At 43.6% G+C, this 17,181-nt stretch overlaps 1 protein-coding gene across 1 annotated transcript in view; it reads right to left on the bottom strand.

Moving 5' to 3' along the window:
• The window catches only part of KDM7A (lysine demethylase 7A), a 1,445,788-nt gene that overhangs the window by 1,027,736 nt on the left and 400,871 nt on the right, over positions 1-17,181 (bottom strand). Inside the window, exon 4 of the mRNA XM_044087282.1 lies at positions 13,675-13,835. Coding sequence (XP_043943217.1) covers positions 13,675-13,835 — 161 coding nt within the window. The remainder of the gene's footprint in view (positions 1-13,674; positions 13,836-17,181) is intronic.

The raw sequence follows: 17,181 nt of genomic DNA on the forward strand, positions 1-17,181 counted from the left end.
GTAGCACTGTCAGACTGCGCAAAAGGGGGCACCAGTGCTAGTGTGGCCAGTCTGGTGCAATCAGTACTGTCCTTGGCTTGTCCTGTTTGATCTTTAGTAGAACCTTCGAGAGGAGAGGCTGGGGGGGAACGGCATAAACAGAGAGCCTTTCCCAGGTAAAGGACAGAGCATCCACTTTCCAAGCTTGACTGTGGGGAGTTCTGATGCAGAATTTGTTCAATTGGTAGTTCAGAGGGGAGGCAAACATGTCTACCTCTGGTGTCCCCCCATTTGCTCCTCAAGAGCTTGAATATTTTGGTTTCCAGTTTCCATTCATGTGGGTCCATCAGATTTCTGCTTAAGATTTCTGCTTAAGTCGTCTGCCACTGAATTTAGTTTGCCTGGCAGGAATTGAGCTTGTAGGTTCACTTGGTAGCTCAAGGCTGTGTTCCACAGAGCCATGGCTAGTCTGTAGAGTGGATAGGAATGGGTTTCCCCCTGCTTGTTTATATACCACACAACTGTGGTGTTGTCTGTCTTTACCAACAGTTGTCCTGGAAGAATAAGGTATTTGAAATCTGTCAGAGCATTCTGTACAGCTAACATTTCTTTTTGATTGATGTGCATGTGTATCTGTTTTGGGTTCCATTTGCCCTGAATGCACTGCCCTGCCATGTAAGCCCCCCCATACATAGTCTGATGCATCTGTTGTTAGGGTTTGGGCAGCAGGGGGTAGAGTGAAATGGAGTCCCTTGTTGTGGTAGCAGGCCTCTGCCCACCAAAGGAACTCTGTCCTTAGACAAGGAATGATAGGAATCATTGTTTCCAGGTCCTGAGAATGTTGACACCACAAGACTTTTTAGATACCTCTGACGTTTGCTCATATGCAGTCTTGCATATGGAATTAACAGAATGCAAGAGGCCATGAACCCCAAGGCTTGCAGAAATTTCCTTGCAGATAGCTGGGTTTTTGTGGTCAGTAGTTTGAAGTAGGTTGTCAAATGAACTTGAATCTCTGGAGTGAGGAATGCCATCTGGGAATATGTGTTCAAGCTTGCTCCAAGGAATACAATCTGTTGGCAGGGTAATAGGTGTGATTTCTTCTCACTGATGGTGTACCCCAGTGAAGTTAGAGGTCTCTTTACAAATGCCAGGTGCTGTAATAGGAAGTCCTGACTCTCTGCCTGAATCAGGCAATTGTCCAAGTATGGGTAAATCTGAATATTTCTCTGCCTGCAAAATGCAATGGCTGGAGCTAGGCACTTTGTGAATACCCTGGGCGCAGTAGATAAGCCAAAGGGAAGTGCAGAGAACTGATAGTGCATGAAGCCTGCATGAAGCCTGCCCTGAAGCATAGGATTCCCTTATTGGGATGGGCAGGTAAGCTTCTTTTAAGTCTAGAGTTGCCAGCCAGGCATCCTTGGCTAGCATAGGAAGAAGCTGCTGAAGAGTTAGCATTTTGAATTTTGGAACCAGCAGAAAGGTGTTGAGAATAGAAAGGTCCAGGATCGGACGCCAGGAGTTTTCTTTTCTGGGAACCAGGAACAGACGTGAATAAAAGTCTTGCCCCCTTTGTTCTGGTGGGACAGGTGGAATAGCCCTGATACTGAGGAGAGAGAGCACTTGTTTTTGGACTTCCGCCCACTGGTTTGGGGGAAGGTCTGGCCATCCACTTGGGGTTGAGAGTGAGCGGAAGTGGAATCTGTATCCTAGGGAAACTATGTTTAAAACCCATTTGTCTTGGGTAAGGAGTTCTCAGTTTTTTGCATGCAGGGTGAGCTATTCTCCTAAGGGACCAAGTAGTTGAGCAAGACTTGGTAGAGTTAAGAATATGTCATTGTGCCATCTTTCCATAGGGGGTGGCTTACTACTCCCTGCTTTGGAAGTGGGGGCCCCCCACTGCTTAGATCTGTGCATAACCTGAGACTGAAGTATTGGTGGTCTGCTGCTCCTGGGTTTGGGCTGAGAAGGCCTGGAAGGGACTGGAAAGGACCAGTTCTTTGAAGGCCAATGCCTACTAAATGTTGACAATATCGAATAAGATATTGTCGACGAGAGAATGCCGAAAGTGCAGAACATCGAACAGGTAAACGGAAATCTCCATAAGGGGAGATTTCCATTTACTACAATGTAGTGCGGTCTCGGAGTTTGTATATTTTTAGTAGCGGGGGGTGTGGGGGGTTTACCCCCCTTCCTACACCCTTCAGATTTTTTTTTTTTATATCGGCATTCGAAAATTTAATAGCTCGATCATTTCAGTTCGACATTTAGTGATTCGAACTATTAAATTTTCGAAATGCTAATATAGACCCTACTGAATCTAGATGGCTGTACTTTTAAGAAATCTTTAACAGTTTGCACAGGCTTTAGCTTTTTCCTCCATCCTTTTGAGGACTTCTGCTTTGTTGCCAAAAGGCACTCGGTGTACGGGTGCATCCAGTAATTTAGCTTTAACATGACCTGGCAAGTTTTGTTCCTTAAGCCAAGTATGCCTTCTAAGTACAGACCCAGTGACAGCAGCCCTGCAAGATGCTTCTAAAGCATCAAAACCACATTGCAAAGTATGTTTACCTACTTGGTCAGCAGAATGCATTAACTCTTGTAAATCTTTGTGTGCAGCACAGTCAGGAATCAACATCATTTTCTGTTTAATTATTCCCATAATATGCTGCTGATACTTCAACATATGAAACTGTCAATTTAAATCCCTAATGGCCACAGTAGCAGAAGTATATACCATCTTACCCCGTCTAAAGCTCTAGAATCCCTATCAGAAGGGGTATGATTTTTTTTGGCAGTAGTAGCCTTAATGCCTTTTGGTCCTTGGGAAATGGTCTCTGGATCCGCAGCAGGATTCTTTAAAAGAAATTTGTGAGAGTCAGGTACACCGTAGTACCTCTCAGGTTTCCTGGGAGCTGGAGGCAAAGTGTCTGGGGTAAGGCTAGATTCCAAGAAAACATCATCTACAATCTCCAGAACAGGAGGGATAGCTAGAGGCCTGTGTTGAAGCAGGTTTAAAAATTCCCTAAGTCTCTTTTTGGACTGGGAATAATTCTGGCTTTCCCAGCGGAAATGCTCCCTAAGGGTATGCAAGGTTTCACCAAAAGAAAAATCTTCTGGAGGGGAAGCAGAGGGAATGGAATCCACTGCATCAGAATCCTCATAAGTAGATAAGGGTAAATCCTGGTAGTCAGAAGGAACAAAGATATCAGATTCCTGACCAGAAGAATCAGAAAGAAAATCAGTTCTAGGTCTCAGAGGGGGAAGGCTGGCTTCCCCTAATTAAAGGTAATAAGTTCTTCAGCCATTCTAACCATTTATTTTTGAGGCATATGGGCCTGAGAATGTGCTTTGGTCATTGGTTTTGTAGGCTTAGTGCGAGCTTTAGGCCTGAGGAATTCCGTATTCTTAGCTTGAAACTAAGTCGTCAGTTTAATATGAAAATCGGTAGGCCTGAATACACCCTCGGAAGCCAGTGCCTGCACAGCGGCTCCGGACCCATCTAAGGTAGAGACATCCGCAGGTTCCACAGTCGAAGAAGCATCTCGCGGCATACCAGACTCTGAATGAGTCTCAGTAGAGACCTGTGAATCTGTAGTAGCGGGTATCAGGGGCTGCGAAAGCGCCTCACTGAGTACTGGTAGACTGGCGACTAGCTTATCAGAAGCATCGTCAGCACTTTTGGACCTATGCGGTCTGTCTCTGTCTTGATCCTTACGTTTTTCCGGAAGAACGCTAGTTGGATGGCTTAACAAAGCCATTTTGGAGTACGTAGATCAAGAACAAAAGTATTTACCTACAAAAATAGCCCGACAACTAATAGTTTGGGCGTTGAACAAGGCACAAAACTGACAGCGAGGGACGTCGAGGTCTGGGCCTAAACAGGTGATGCAGTAAGAATGAAAATCTCTATAAGGTATTTGCTTTCCACAGGCAAGACCATTGTTAATTTTTTCTGACATCGGTTAAAGCAAGAAAAAGGGATCCCCAACAGGGTACTTATCTTTTTGAAGATTTCAGGTCTGAAACTCGAAAACGAAAATTTCAGGAGTCGGCTGACCATCACTTGCGAACTGCTTCTGCTTCGGGCACCACACGGCAAGAAAGACTGATGTAATGACGTCGGCTGCATGTTTTATACCCCCGACAACTTGACATCATGGAAGAAGCGACAGCATCCGACACAGAAATCTGAAGACTCTGGTATTCAGGCCAGCTGAGGGCTACCTGCAGGCAGATAACCCAAATGTAATGACTGCAATAGTGAAACACGAAGATCATCACCAATTACTAGAAAATGGAAATGAAAGTCTAAACCAAGTATACTTGAAGTAGTGAACATTATAACACAGACAAAAGAAAAGGAAGTGGGATCTCTAGAAAAGGGTAGGGCTAAATTACATAGAAAAAATGGAAACTGTGGGAACAGTACATGCAGAAAACTATTACAAAAGAGGAAGGAGGTTTAAGAGAAGGCAGGAACTGAACAATTTATACAATGTCTTGATTATATGACTTCTTTCGGCTGCTCCTGTCAGGGGTCGCCACAGCAGATCAACTGTTTCCATTTCTTCCTGTCCTCTGCATCTTGCTCTGTCACACCAACCACCTGCATGTCCTCTCTCACCACATCCATAAACCTTATCTTAGGCCTTCCTCTTTTCCTGTTACCTGGCAGCTTCATCCTTAGCATCTTTTTCCCAATATACTTTGCATCCCTCCTCAGCACATGTCCAAACCAACGTAATCTTGCCTCTCTGGCTTTGTCTCCAAACCTTCCAACCTGGGCTGACCCTCTAATATACTTATTCCTAATCCTGTCCATCCTCGTCACACCCAGTGCAAATCTTAACATCTTCAACTCTGCCACGTCAAGCTCCGACTCCTGCCTTTTTGTCAGTGCCACTGTCTCCAACCCATATAACATAGCTGGTCTCACTACACTCTTGTAGACCTTCCCTTTCACTCTTACTGGTACTCGTCTGTCACAAATCACTCCTGACACTCTTCTCCACCCACTCCATCCTGCCTGTACTCTCTTCTTCATATGACAAAGAACAATAAATGTGACGTATAATGTTTGTAAATGTGAACTTGTTAATATAGTTTAATAACGTTTATATAAATGTAAGTTTGTCTAGGTCAAGTGATAATTCAATAAAGGTGTTACTTTAAAAAAAAAAAAAAAAAAAAAAAAAAAGAACGAAAGGGGGTTGAGGGAGAGAATGGCTACTGCAACACTGAAGACACTCAAACGTCTGCTTTTATGCTACATAGGCACAAATATACTGTGCTCACCTTCTTACACTGCTGCAGGACTAGCTTTTTGGAAGCATAACCAAAGCTGTAGGATGGGTAAGTTGGACAGATGGAGTCAAGCAGTGGTCAGAAGCGCCTGCAGAACTGTAGAGGTGAACTCGGCTCTGGCACTAGAAGAGGACAAGCTGTAGTAATTAGTAAAGGGGTGAACTGAAGAACAAGTGTCCGCCTCCCGGATTTCAAATGGTGATAGCTCGATTAATAAAGAGCCACAGTGGCTGCGGGTCTAGTGGAATGGGTTCTAATTTTCTCTGGCACATTTTTTTTGCAATGGTGCATGTAGCAAAAGCCAATTCAGCTAGAGATCCACTTAAAGATTGTCTGCTTGCTAACTGGTTTGCCCAACTTATTAGGAGCAAAGGTCACAAAAAGTTGGTCTGAGAAGACGGCGTTTGATTCAGGTAGAGTTCAATAACCACCTTAAACATAAAAGTGGGGTGATTCCTCAGAAAGACTCTGGATGAAATACCTGAGAAAGGACTCCATACAAATCAGTGACTGTAACTCAGTCTACCAGCCGATGTGACAAACATTTGATCACTGCAGAAGCTGTCATTACAAAAGGGGACATAGTGGACTTCTCCAGTATAAAATTGAGGTCCTAAGGAAGGAGCAAGAGCTCTTGGTGGTGGTGTTGGGGGGGGGGGGGCAGGTGGATGATGCTTGAGGGTCTGTTTCATCATATGCTGTGAAAACAGAGACAGATGCATGGGAAAGCAAGCAGAGAAGGCATGGGCATGAATGTTTTCCTAGTACTGGGTTTTTTGGCCTCTTTTAGAACAGAGAAAACATCCTTGTCTAACAGCCGGCCCTGGGTAATAAGAATTATATTCTCCAGGCTGCCAGCTTCAGGACACTGGGATGCCTATTGGCTCCTTTGTTCAGTGTCAAGAGATCAACCTCCTGTGGAAGCAGCCAATGGTCTTGTCTGCTCATGTTATGTATGGTCTTGTCTGCTCATGTTTTGTAACAGTGCAAAGCAATGCAGTTTATCCAAAAGGGTGGAATCAAGATCACCCTCGACTCTTCCTCCCTTACTTTTACTAGTAGCATGGAGATGAGCAATGCTGTTGTACCACCTATTTTCTCTGGGGGGAAATGGTCTACGTCTGGCACACCCCACTTTTCTGAGACTTCTGCAAAAATATGCTCTTTTACCATGTTTGTTGGTATCTGTAACAGACCTACTTAGATTGCCTGTCTGACTGTTGCCTTCTGTTGGAAGGTACTGAGCTATCAGGTGTAACCTTATCTCTTGTGCCAGCTTCTAGAGCAGCGTGGCTAAGCAGCAGAGAGGATATCTTCCTGTTTGATTATGTATCATATCACTGTTGTGCTGTTTTCATCAAAAGGGTGCCATACTTCTAAAACATTTTTAATGCCATAATGGCCTCCTATACTCTTGTCTCCCACTTGTCGTGTAACTGAAGACTGCCTGAGTGGGTGCCCCAGGCTCTGTCCGAGACCTCTCAGGTCATAAGTTGGTTACTAAGTGGCACTGAAAGGGCTCACCCCTGTTCTGAATGTAGGCTTCTATCTACCAAAGTACAATTGTGTTAGTTGCACTTACTGTAACACTAGATGTTCAAATTCCTTACAGATGCAGTAGCCTTTGTATATTTGAATTGTAAACTGCCCAGGATACAACTGGACAGTCTTTAAAAAGCTTGGGCTCCCTCCCACACCTGCAGTCTGACTGCTGCCTGGCTAGCCCCTTGGTGGGAAATCAGCAGTCAGAGTGTAGTGTGTCCTTCTCAATCTTGGAAGCTGTACCTGCAGAAAGTCCTGAACAGTCTGTCTGAAGTGACTTAACATTGTCCTCCAGCTTTTAAAAATATTGCTTGATCCTTGGGTCCAAACAGAAAGCCCTTGTCAAGAGGTGCATCCAGGATTTCTGATTTAACATGATCATGAAGAAACTGCTCCCTTAACTAAGCATGTCTTCGATTACAGACCCAGAAACAGCTGCTTTGACTGATGATTCTAAACAAAAGCTACAAAAACAAACAACTTGAGAGCAGGGTTTGCAGAATTTCAACAATTTTTTTTCTGAAGGGGCCCATTTTCTACTCCCTCCAGCTTTAGCTTTATTGGGTCCAGGAGGTTTCCTAGAACTTGGAACTAGCAATTTGAAGCCCTTATGGCCGGGGTACTTAAAGTATAAACATTTTTGCCACCTCTTGGGGTCTTATCTTGCTTTTTCATTCGGTAAGGGTTTATAGAAACACTCCCTTTTGCTCTCTTGCGGAAACCAACTCAGGATCTGCTGGCAGATTCCTAAACAGGTGGTTATGAGAATCTATGAATCTATAGAAACCATCGGATTTCCTGGGGGCAGGGGGGTTGGCAGTCAGGTTGCAGGCAAAAGTCTAGGATGACATCATCCATAAACTCTAGAACTGGAGATCTGGGCTCAGGAAACTGACACAAACCTGAAAGCTTTGTATGATTAAAAAATAAACTGAACACCACTTAGGCATGGTCCCCCCTTTACAGCTTGTGTCCTACTGATATCTGTGGCATGTGAAGTAGCCCTGCGTTGGATACCTGAAAACAGAGTCCGACTAGATGGTTGGATACTTACCTACAACATGATCCTACATGTGTGGGAATATACAGTAGTGGTGATCCTTAATATGTACACTTAGGAATATCATTTTACCTAAAGTCTCTAATAAAAAAAAAACTGCAAGGTCTGTAGATTTTCTCTGATTATCCGAAAGAGATGAGTATTACTACACTTCTCTCCCCCATAATGGAAAGCTCTGAAGTTTGATTTCTTCCCTCAGCCTTCCTCAAGGCTGTACACAAAAATAATACCCATACCCTCCCCTCTCCCCAATTTCAGTCTGATACAGTTGTTCGTACTCGAGAGAGCTTTCAGCTGACTTGAATAATCTGATCATGCTTTCTAACTTCTAAAGCCCCAAATCTACAATATCTTTCAAAATGGTCTTAACCCATTAGACCATTTTATTTACTTACTTACTTATTTATTTATTTAACATTTGTTAACCGGGAAAGCCCGACTTGGAACAAAGCCAATTTTCAGCGGAGGCCCAGGGAGAAACACTCCAGATGCACGTCTTTCTAACATGGGAGGAAACCGGAGTACCCACAGGAAACCCACACACTTGCACTTATTTTTAAAATCGTTTTTTTCTCAAAACTTGCATTTTATCTGTCTTTGGCCTAGCACTCGTGTGGGGTCATTTACTGCACTGTTATAACTTGTTGATACTTGTGAACCTCTGCTATCTCTGAAAAAAAAAACAAAAAAAATCTTGCTTTTTTCCCACTTTGAGATTTAAAAAAGTTCACTTACAGGCTTGCTGTTCTTGAACTGTTTGTAAGTTTCTTGGAGGCCATTTTTTGCTTGGGCTAAAGGGAAGTCTCTCTGTTGATCAGTGGCAGTGAAAAACATTGAGCACCCTGCCTGCCCCTGTGGGAGTGGTTACTGACTTGAAACTGTAGTTTTATTGGCCATTTTGGGTCAATTCCAAACTCCTTCATCTTCCTCTCTTAAAACCCTCTTTTGCGCGTTTTTGTGCATAGCGCAAACAGCGGGCAGTGCTGCCTAATTGGGTTTAAACTATTCCTGGCTCCACAAAGTCTGCTCTTCACTTTTTCCCTTAGAACTGCTCTATCTCTCAATTTAAACACCATATTCTCATTCTAAGGCCCTTCACTGGTCAAATAGTAATCCGACAAGTTAGCACTATTAAACCATAAGCACTACTTACTCTTATACTCTCTACGATTACCCTGTCCTCTATTGGTCCGTCTTAAATTCAGTTTCCCTATTTTACTCTAGCATGTCCAAAGGTCAGTCAATGGCTTCCTCTCCAATCCAGCTGGTGAATCCGGGAATTTTGAGGCAATGTTACAACTGTCTCATGTACACGGACAACCCTCTCCTCCTCCAAACAGGTTCAAATATATGTGAGAGATGCAACTATTTAGCCAAACTGGAGGCTGAGCTCTCTCATCTCATAACTTGTGTAACCAGTCAGGAGGAGAAGGTAACCTCACACAACACAATTCCAGTATCACATAGTCCCACCACATCAGCGAACCAAACACATAAATACACAAAAACATACTCAGAGGCTCTAAATAAAAATCTACCTAAGCAACAGAGACCTCCAAAGCAGACATCCAAGCAAATGCTACCTCAAAACAAAACACGCACAACACATAGCCCACAAAGTCAGTGTGCCAAGCAGCCATAGCCCTTAAGGCTGAATAACACACCTGATACTCTTGTAATAGGTGACTCTATTGTCAGACACACTGACGTCCCGCTCACCAGGCTGAATAAAGAGAATGTCACGGTGAGCTGCCTGTCGGGTGCTAGGATCCGCCACATAACGCAAGCACTCAGGTCACTCCAAAGCAAATACAAATATGACTCAGTCATTGTACATGCTGGTGTGAATGACCTGAGACGTACCTCCCTGGACTACATGAAAAGAGACATAGAGGAGCTCTCTGATCATGTAGCCCAGGCTGGTATGACCCTGACCTTGAGCAGCATCTTACCCTCACCTAGAATGATGCCACAGTACAAAGACAAAATGATTGATTTTAACAATTGGCTAAAATTATGGTGTCATTCAAAGGGGATCCAGTGTCTGTCAGCCTGGGATGACATGCTCGACAAGCCACGTTGCTTCGCTAGGGACGGCTTGCACCTGTCACCACTGGGCTTTCGGATATTGGCAAAGGCTCTTGCCACCCCCATAGTGCCTTTTTTAGGCAAAGCTCAAAAGTCAAACCCACCCCCATAGATAGCACAAGGAACAAGAAACTAAGGGTAATGCTGCTAAACACCAGAAGTCTTAACCTCAAGATGCACGCACTCGAAGCTCTCCTCAGTATGGAGAACATCGATATCTGTGCAGTGACAGAAACCTGGTTCAAGGCTCCAGAGAGCACCCCAGCACTACCAGGCTACACCTCATATCATGCTTTTCGGCCCCAAAACCCGGACCGAACCACAAAAGGAGGGGGAGCTTCCATATTTATCAAGGATATCCACACCTCCAGGTTAGTGGCATTGCACGAAGTATTGGAGACCATCCATGTGCAACTAACAGTGGGCAAGACTGCTTTTCAGTTTATAGCATCCTACAGACCACCCTCTCAAAGTCAGGAATCCCACTCGGCTTTCCTGAAAACATTGGAGAACATGAAGATCTCTCTGAACACCATTATATTGGGCAACTTCAACTACCCAAACATTGACTGGGAGCACTACTCAAGCCCCAGCACCTTAGCCCAAAGGTTCCTGGAAATTATAAACTCAAATGCTATGGAACAACTAGTCACCACTCCCACAAGAGGGGACAACATACGAGACCTGATCATTACCAACATGGGGACTCTATGCTCCACACCAGAAGTATATCCCTCATTGGTAAGATCAGACCATAAATTAATTTCACTGGATGTCCACATCCCGACCCCACCCCAGCCCAGAAAACCACAGTGAAAAACTTCTCAAAAGCGAACTTCTCACTTCTCAAAGCCGAAGTGGAATCCTTCAAGGCCCCAGGGCCAGTGGAAACTACGGCCCAAACTGCAGAATCCTATATAAACGCATTCTACGGACATCTCCAGGAATGCATGGATCATGCTATCCCAAACAAAACCAAGACCCAATCATCCAAAGGCAGGCGTCCAGTCTGGTGGACCCCTGCCATAAATAAACTGTACAACAGAAGGAGGAAGCTACTACAAGATAGAGAAAAATCCCTAATAGGGAAGGCATCTCTGATCAGTACTAGCAAAAAATTACCATCCCTCATAAAATCCTCCAAGGCCAGCTTCGAGAGAAAAATTGCACAGGACACCAAAGACAATCATAAGGCTTTTTTCAATTATGTTAGGAACCTGGGATGCAACTCCCAGACTTGTTCCGAGTTGATTCTAAACGACAAAAAATACACTGAACCCACAGACATCACCAATATCCTGGCAGACAGGTTCAGTGCAAACTTCTCCCACCAAAAGAGCAAGTATCTATCCCGGCAGAGGGCTGCCTCCCAAACATCTCTGATGCGCAGGTGAAGGCTGCCCTCTCCAAAGCAAAAAACACTGCTTCCATGGGACCAGATGGCGTCCCAGGTTGCGTCCTACATGAACTCCAAGAGGAACTAATCCCTCAAATAAAACAGTTATACAATCTCAGCCTCACTACAGGATATGTGCCCACAGAATGGCGTACAGCAACAGTGGTCCCACTCCACAAAGGTGGAGCCTCTACGGACCCTGGAAACTATCGCCCCATAAGCCTGACTAGCTTAGTCTGCAAGGCTATGGAGAGGATCATCATGGAGCTCATAAACAAAGACATTGGGGACCTACAGACACTAGATCCTACCCAGTTCGGCTTTGTCAAGGGCAGATCCTGGCTTTTGAACCTGGCTGACTTCTTCGAAACAGTCACCAAAGCCATAGATGAAGGGAAGGTAGTCCACACAGCCTATCTGGACCTTGCAAAGGCATTTGACACAATACCCCACTCGGGCATCATAGATAAGCTATCAAGCTTAAATATAAACCCCTATGTCACAAGATGGGTCGCAAACTGGCTCAAAGACAGAACCCACAGAGTGAGAGTTGCTGGAGCCATGTCAGACTCGAAACCGGTCACAAGTGGCGTCCCACAAGGTTCTGTCCTGGGACCTCTCTTGTTCAGTATTTATTTTTCCGAGGTGCAGGCCAACGTGGGAGGACTATGGCTCACCAAGTTCGCAGACGACTGCAAACTGGGCGCCATAATCGACTCTCCAGCTGACACAAACATCCTTCAAAAAGGTCTCACAGAGACAGATAACTGGTGCCAGCGCCATGGTTTAAAGCTAAATGCCAAAAAATGTATAGTCATACCCTTTAGCAAAAACAATGTGCCCACAAATTACCACATAGGCGGAAACCCATTAAGTACAGAGAAAGTTATTAGGGACCTGGGGACCCAAGTTGATAGCAATCTCTCCTTTGAAAACCACATTGCCAAACTGGTTAGAAAGACCTTCTACATAGCCCACCTCATCACGGAGGGTTTCACATCTAGATCAAGAGAGGTAATCGTGCCCCTTTATTCATCCCTCATCAGGCCCATCATAGAATACAATGCCCCTTTTGGGATGTACCTTACCCGACACCTGCAGCAATTAGAAAGACCCCAAAAGTGTCTCACCAAGAGGATCAAGGGTCTCAAACAGATGCCATATGCTGCTCGGTTAAAAAAACTCCAGCTCTACTCAGTTGCATACCGCCTACTTCGAGGCGATCTATGCCTGACATACAAAGCTATGTCAAATCCAGAATTAATGGACATGCTCCACCTCAGTAAATCTAAATCCCTTAGAGCCACACGCTCGAGGGACTTGAACCTCAGCACAGAAATAAATAGAACTTGCTGGAGGGACAGGTTCATAACCAAGAGGATCCCTTCGCTCTGGAATAGAATTCCAGTTCATGTGAGGCAGAGCACCTCACTGAATCTCTTCAAGAAGAATCTCGATAGATGGATGGGGGATTGTAGGTTTGTCCCAGGGATTACTCCCGTGTCACTATTAGACAGAGGCACAGTAAACTAAACCTTTAAAAAGGGCACAGTATACTCAAATCAAGGGGTGGCGTAAGCCATACAGAATCGGGCTAGGCTTATAATTGCCCCATGGCAGATAGCCTAGTATGAACCTATGAACAAACGTAGGGGGGGTATGCAGACTCCACACAGAAGACACTCCAGCTGAGAAATGAACTGGACAACCTCGCTGTGAGGTTACAACACTACCGCTGCTCCAACCTAACTCATTCTATACCTAAAAGAAAAGGCAATTTGTAGTAGCTTCCCATATTCTCATAATACCTATACTGTTATGAACTAGCAAATCTATCTGTATAGCAGGTCTTCCTAGACCTTTACTGCTCAACTTTACTAAAACCATTCTCTGACTGCATGACAGAACATTATAGAATTATTGCTCTTTACTTCTGTACTGTTACAGTTTCACTGCGTGAAGACATTGTACTGTTCTCCTGTACTTCCTCATACAGGCCAGCTCTCTGTAATGACATCCACTGACTGCATCTGGGAACAAAGTACATCACATTATTTGCTACTACCTGTGGATTACTCATTGTGTTTGTTGCATCTCAAACTACTTAGTACTTAGCTTTCTTGATATTTAATACAGAAAAGTTTCAGTACCACTGTCTACCTATGTAGTAGTAGTAATTGTTAAGTACTATTTTTTTGCTCTGCATTCTTTCGGTATTTGTGCTTTGCTGGTTGTACATTCATTTCTGATCAAACACTCTTGAAGCAGAGAAAGAGCACACAAGTTATGGTATGATGCTTACCTACATAGCTCTCGACATCCCTGACAGAGAATTCAGACGGTGGCAGTACAAGTCCAAGCCCATCTAACTTTGGAACCATTATAGGAGCATCAAACCCATTCTTCTCCAAGTACTTCTGAGTCAGCTGGCAGCCTTGCATTTTAAGTACGACTTCATCAGCACTGAAGTGAGAAAAAAAGCTGTTAATTACCATCCTTAATGAGGCTAACTACATCAACATGCAATGCAACAAGCAGCTTGGTTACTGTCACCGTGTAAAAGCATACATTTCACACAAAGTACTGTTCTTTACAGTTAAATTTTTCTTTCTGTAAAGTGGACTGAAAAGTGTGTGTTGTGTATGTATGGATAAAGAGACAAGAACAGTATAGTCTGTTTATCTGTGGCTTTTGTGTGTGGGTGTGTGTGGAGAGAAATCACACTGTTAAAATTAACTTCTAACAAACATTCTCAATACTGCACCTTGTAGGCAATCTCCTAAAGTATGAAGAAGAATTGAAAGAATACACTCATCTTAATTGCCCACAGTCTAACAGAATCACTGCTGCAGTTAGACAAAGGAACCCTCCACAGGTGGATATCTGTCTTCTGGCCAGACTTCAAAAGCAGTTTATTCTACTTAATTTAGCTGGGACAGAAGCTATAGAAAGGGAACGTTTGGGTATGCACCTGCTATCTATATAGGAGAGGGGGAATACTGTCAAATTGTTGTTCTGGCTGAGTCAAGGGGGGACCCAGAGTGTTTAAAACTTAAATTTAGAGAAATGTGTAACCCCAAAACAAATGTTACAATGGAAAGGTACTTATTTTACACCAGGGATCAAAAGCCTGGTGAAACTTTTGCAGCATAAATAACTGACCTGAGAAATAAGGCTAAAATGTGGAGATTTGGTGACTTAAAGGATGAGCTAATAAAGGCCAGACTTGTGTGTGGTATAAAAGATGATGCTGTGAGAAAGATTTTGCTTCGTGGCAGTGATTTAACTTTGAATAAGCCCATTGAGATTTGTCAGATATACGAGCTCACAAAAAAGTACACAGGTATGCTTACAAATGAGAATAGCTAAGGCACAGTGATAAAGCTCATGCTGATTGTCTGCAGCACGTTATTAAAAAAAACTGGTCCAAGCACATGGCAGCAACTGTAACCCCTGCAGCACTCACTGGTAAACCCCAGAACTTTCTAACACATTCTAGACTTTGCACACTCTCAGTGAATCATAAGAGTGAGTCAGCAAACTCAAAGCATGGGCCCCAGCCTAGTTTCATTGCCAACCGTCGTAATTGTGGTGGAAGTCATTTATCTAAAAGGGAAAAGTGTTTAGCTTTTGGTCAACAATGCCACAAATGCAATAAATTGAATAATATAGAGATATTTTGTAAACCAAAAGGCCCACATTCTTTTATTAAAAGGGAACATTTTAAGAAACGAGACGATTAGTTAGACAGTGGCAATTCTACTCTGTGTTGACTGTGTGTCAGTGCTTCATGAAGCTGTCAATGCAGTAGATTTATGGGCAAAGAATGAAGTATTTTTTACTGTTCAGATAAATGGCAAACCCACAGAGCTCAAAGCTGATACAGGTTCTAAGTGCAGTGTTATGTCAGCAGAAACATCTGCTAGTGTGTGTAAAGGTGAAAGGCTTGATTTGGCAAGGTGTGCAAAACTTGTTCCTTATGGAGGTGAAGAAATGAAAACTGAAGGCTCAGTAGTACTTTCATGTTATTCTGCTGGAAGAAGCTGAGACGTATTATTTTAGGTGGTTAAGAAGCATGTCCAGTCACTACTATGGCTCAGAGGCAGTTTGTAAATGGGACTGCTTTCATTTAGTAAGGAAGTCTACCATGTTAGCTTAAAAGAGCACTAGTCTAATTTTGCCCAGCACATTTTTTCTACTTATACTGTTCTTTTCCAAGACAAACTAGGTAAACTTCCAGTTGTGTAGTCCATGAAGTTAAACCCAGAGGTCAGTCTAGTTATCAGGCCAGCACGTAAAGTTCCAGTAGCCATGCAGGACAGAGTCAAGGCCGAGCTAGATAAAATGGTGAGACAAGAGGTGATTCGTCCAGTTGAAACTCCAACTGTATGGGTATCTTCCATGGTGGTAGCGCATAAGAAAAGCTCAGATGACATCAGATTACGTAGAGTACTGATCCACAAGATTTGAACAAAGAACTTAAACCTCATCATTCAATGCACATACTCAAAGGAGTTGCAGTCTTGATGACAAATGCCACTAATTTTTCTGTCTTAGATGCAAAGAGTTAATTTTGGCAAATTTAGCTTGACAAAAAATCATCACTGCTCACTGCTTTTAGCACTCTGTTTAGCAGGTACAGATTTCTGAGAATGCCATTTGGAATACATTTTGCAAGTGAAGTCCTTCAGCATGCAATGGAGCAAATTTTTTCTGGGTATTCTTGTGCTATTACAGTGGACAACATACAAGTAAGGAGGTCGTGATGAAGCAGAACACGACAGAAACCTCAGAAAAGTTCTAGAAAGGGCACGTTAAACCAAACAAATGCAAGTTCAAGCTACAAGAAGTCTCTTATGTTGGTCATTTATTTACAAGTACAGGCTTATGACCAGACCCTTCTAAGCAAACAGCCATTCTAGAGACAATGTTCAAGCCCTGCAACATTTTCTTGGCATGGTCAACTACCTAGGCAAGTTCATTCCAGACTTAATCCAACTTTCAGCACCACTCAGAGAGCTGACACGTAAAGATGTATTCTGGTCTTGGTTAGAACAGCACCAAAGAGCATTTGATGTCCTGAAAAAGTACAGTTGTGTACACTTACCACAAATGTAGATGTTAGAGTGTAATCACTGTTGCAGTCATCAGACTTGGGTTATCTGCCTGCAGGTAGCCCTCAGTCGGCCTGAATACCAGAGTCTTAGTATTTCTGCTTCATATGCTGTCGCTTTTTCCATGACGTCAGGTCATCAGGGGTATAAAAACAGGCAACCAACGCCATTACATCAGTTTTTCTTGCCCCAAATGTCAGGAGCCCCCAAATAGGGAGCTAGTATATGGTGTGGAAACCACCACCAGTAAAAAGTAAATACCAATACCATTAGGAATAGCCAAAGAGAGGAGAGACCAGGACTGCAACAGTGAATATACTCGAACATCTACATTTATAGTAAGTGTACACAACTGTACTATGTTCTTCGTGTTTCACTGTTGCAGTCATCACACTTGGGTTGATTCCCAAAGCTGAGGAAGGGTGGAGGCAGTCAAGAAGAGTTAGGGCTGGCTAGTAGGCCCTGCAAGACTGCTGTAGCAAATCCTGCCCTGGATTTGAAAAAGATAGGTAAGTGGTAATGCTTGGTGAAGGTGTGTACAGAACTCCAGGTTGCAGCTTCCAGAATGTCCCTGGTAGGGACTCCCCTGAGAAATGCTGTAAAGGTAGAAGTAGCCCTAGTGGAATGTGTTCTGACCCCCTGAGGGGTTGGTTTTCCATGGTGCTTGTAGTAGAAATTAATGCAGTGTGCTATCC

This window comes from Protopterus annectens, chromosome 11.part0 (assembly GCF_019279795.1).
Source record: "Protopterus annectens isolate FY-2018-M chromosome 11.part0, PAN1.0, whole genome shotgun sequence".
In the NCBI taxonomy this organism is placed as follows: domain Eukaryota; kingdom Metazoa; phylum Chordata; order Ceratodontiformes; family Protopteridae; genus Protopterus; species Protopterus annectens.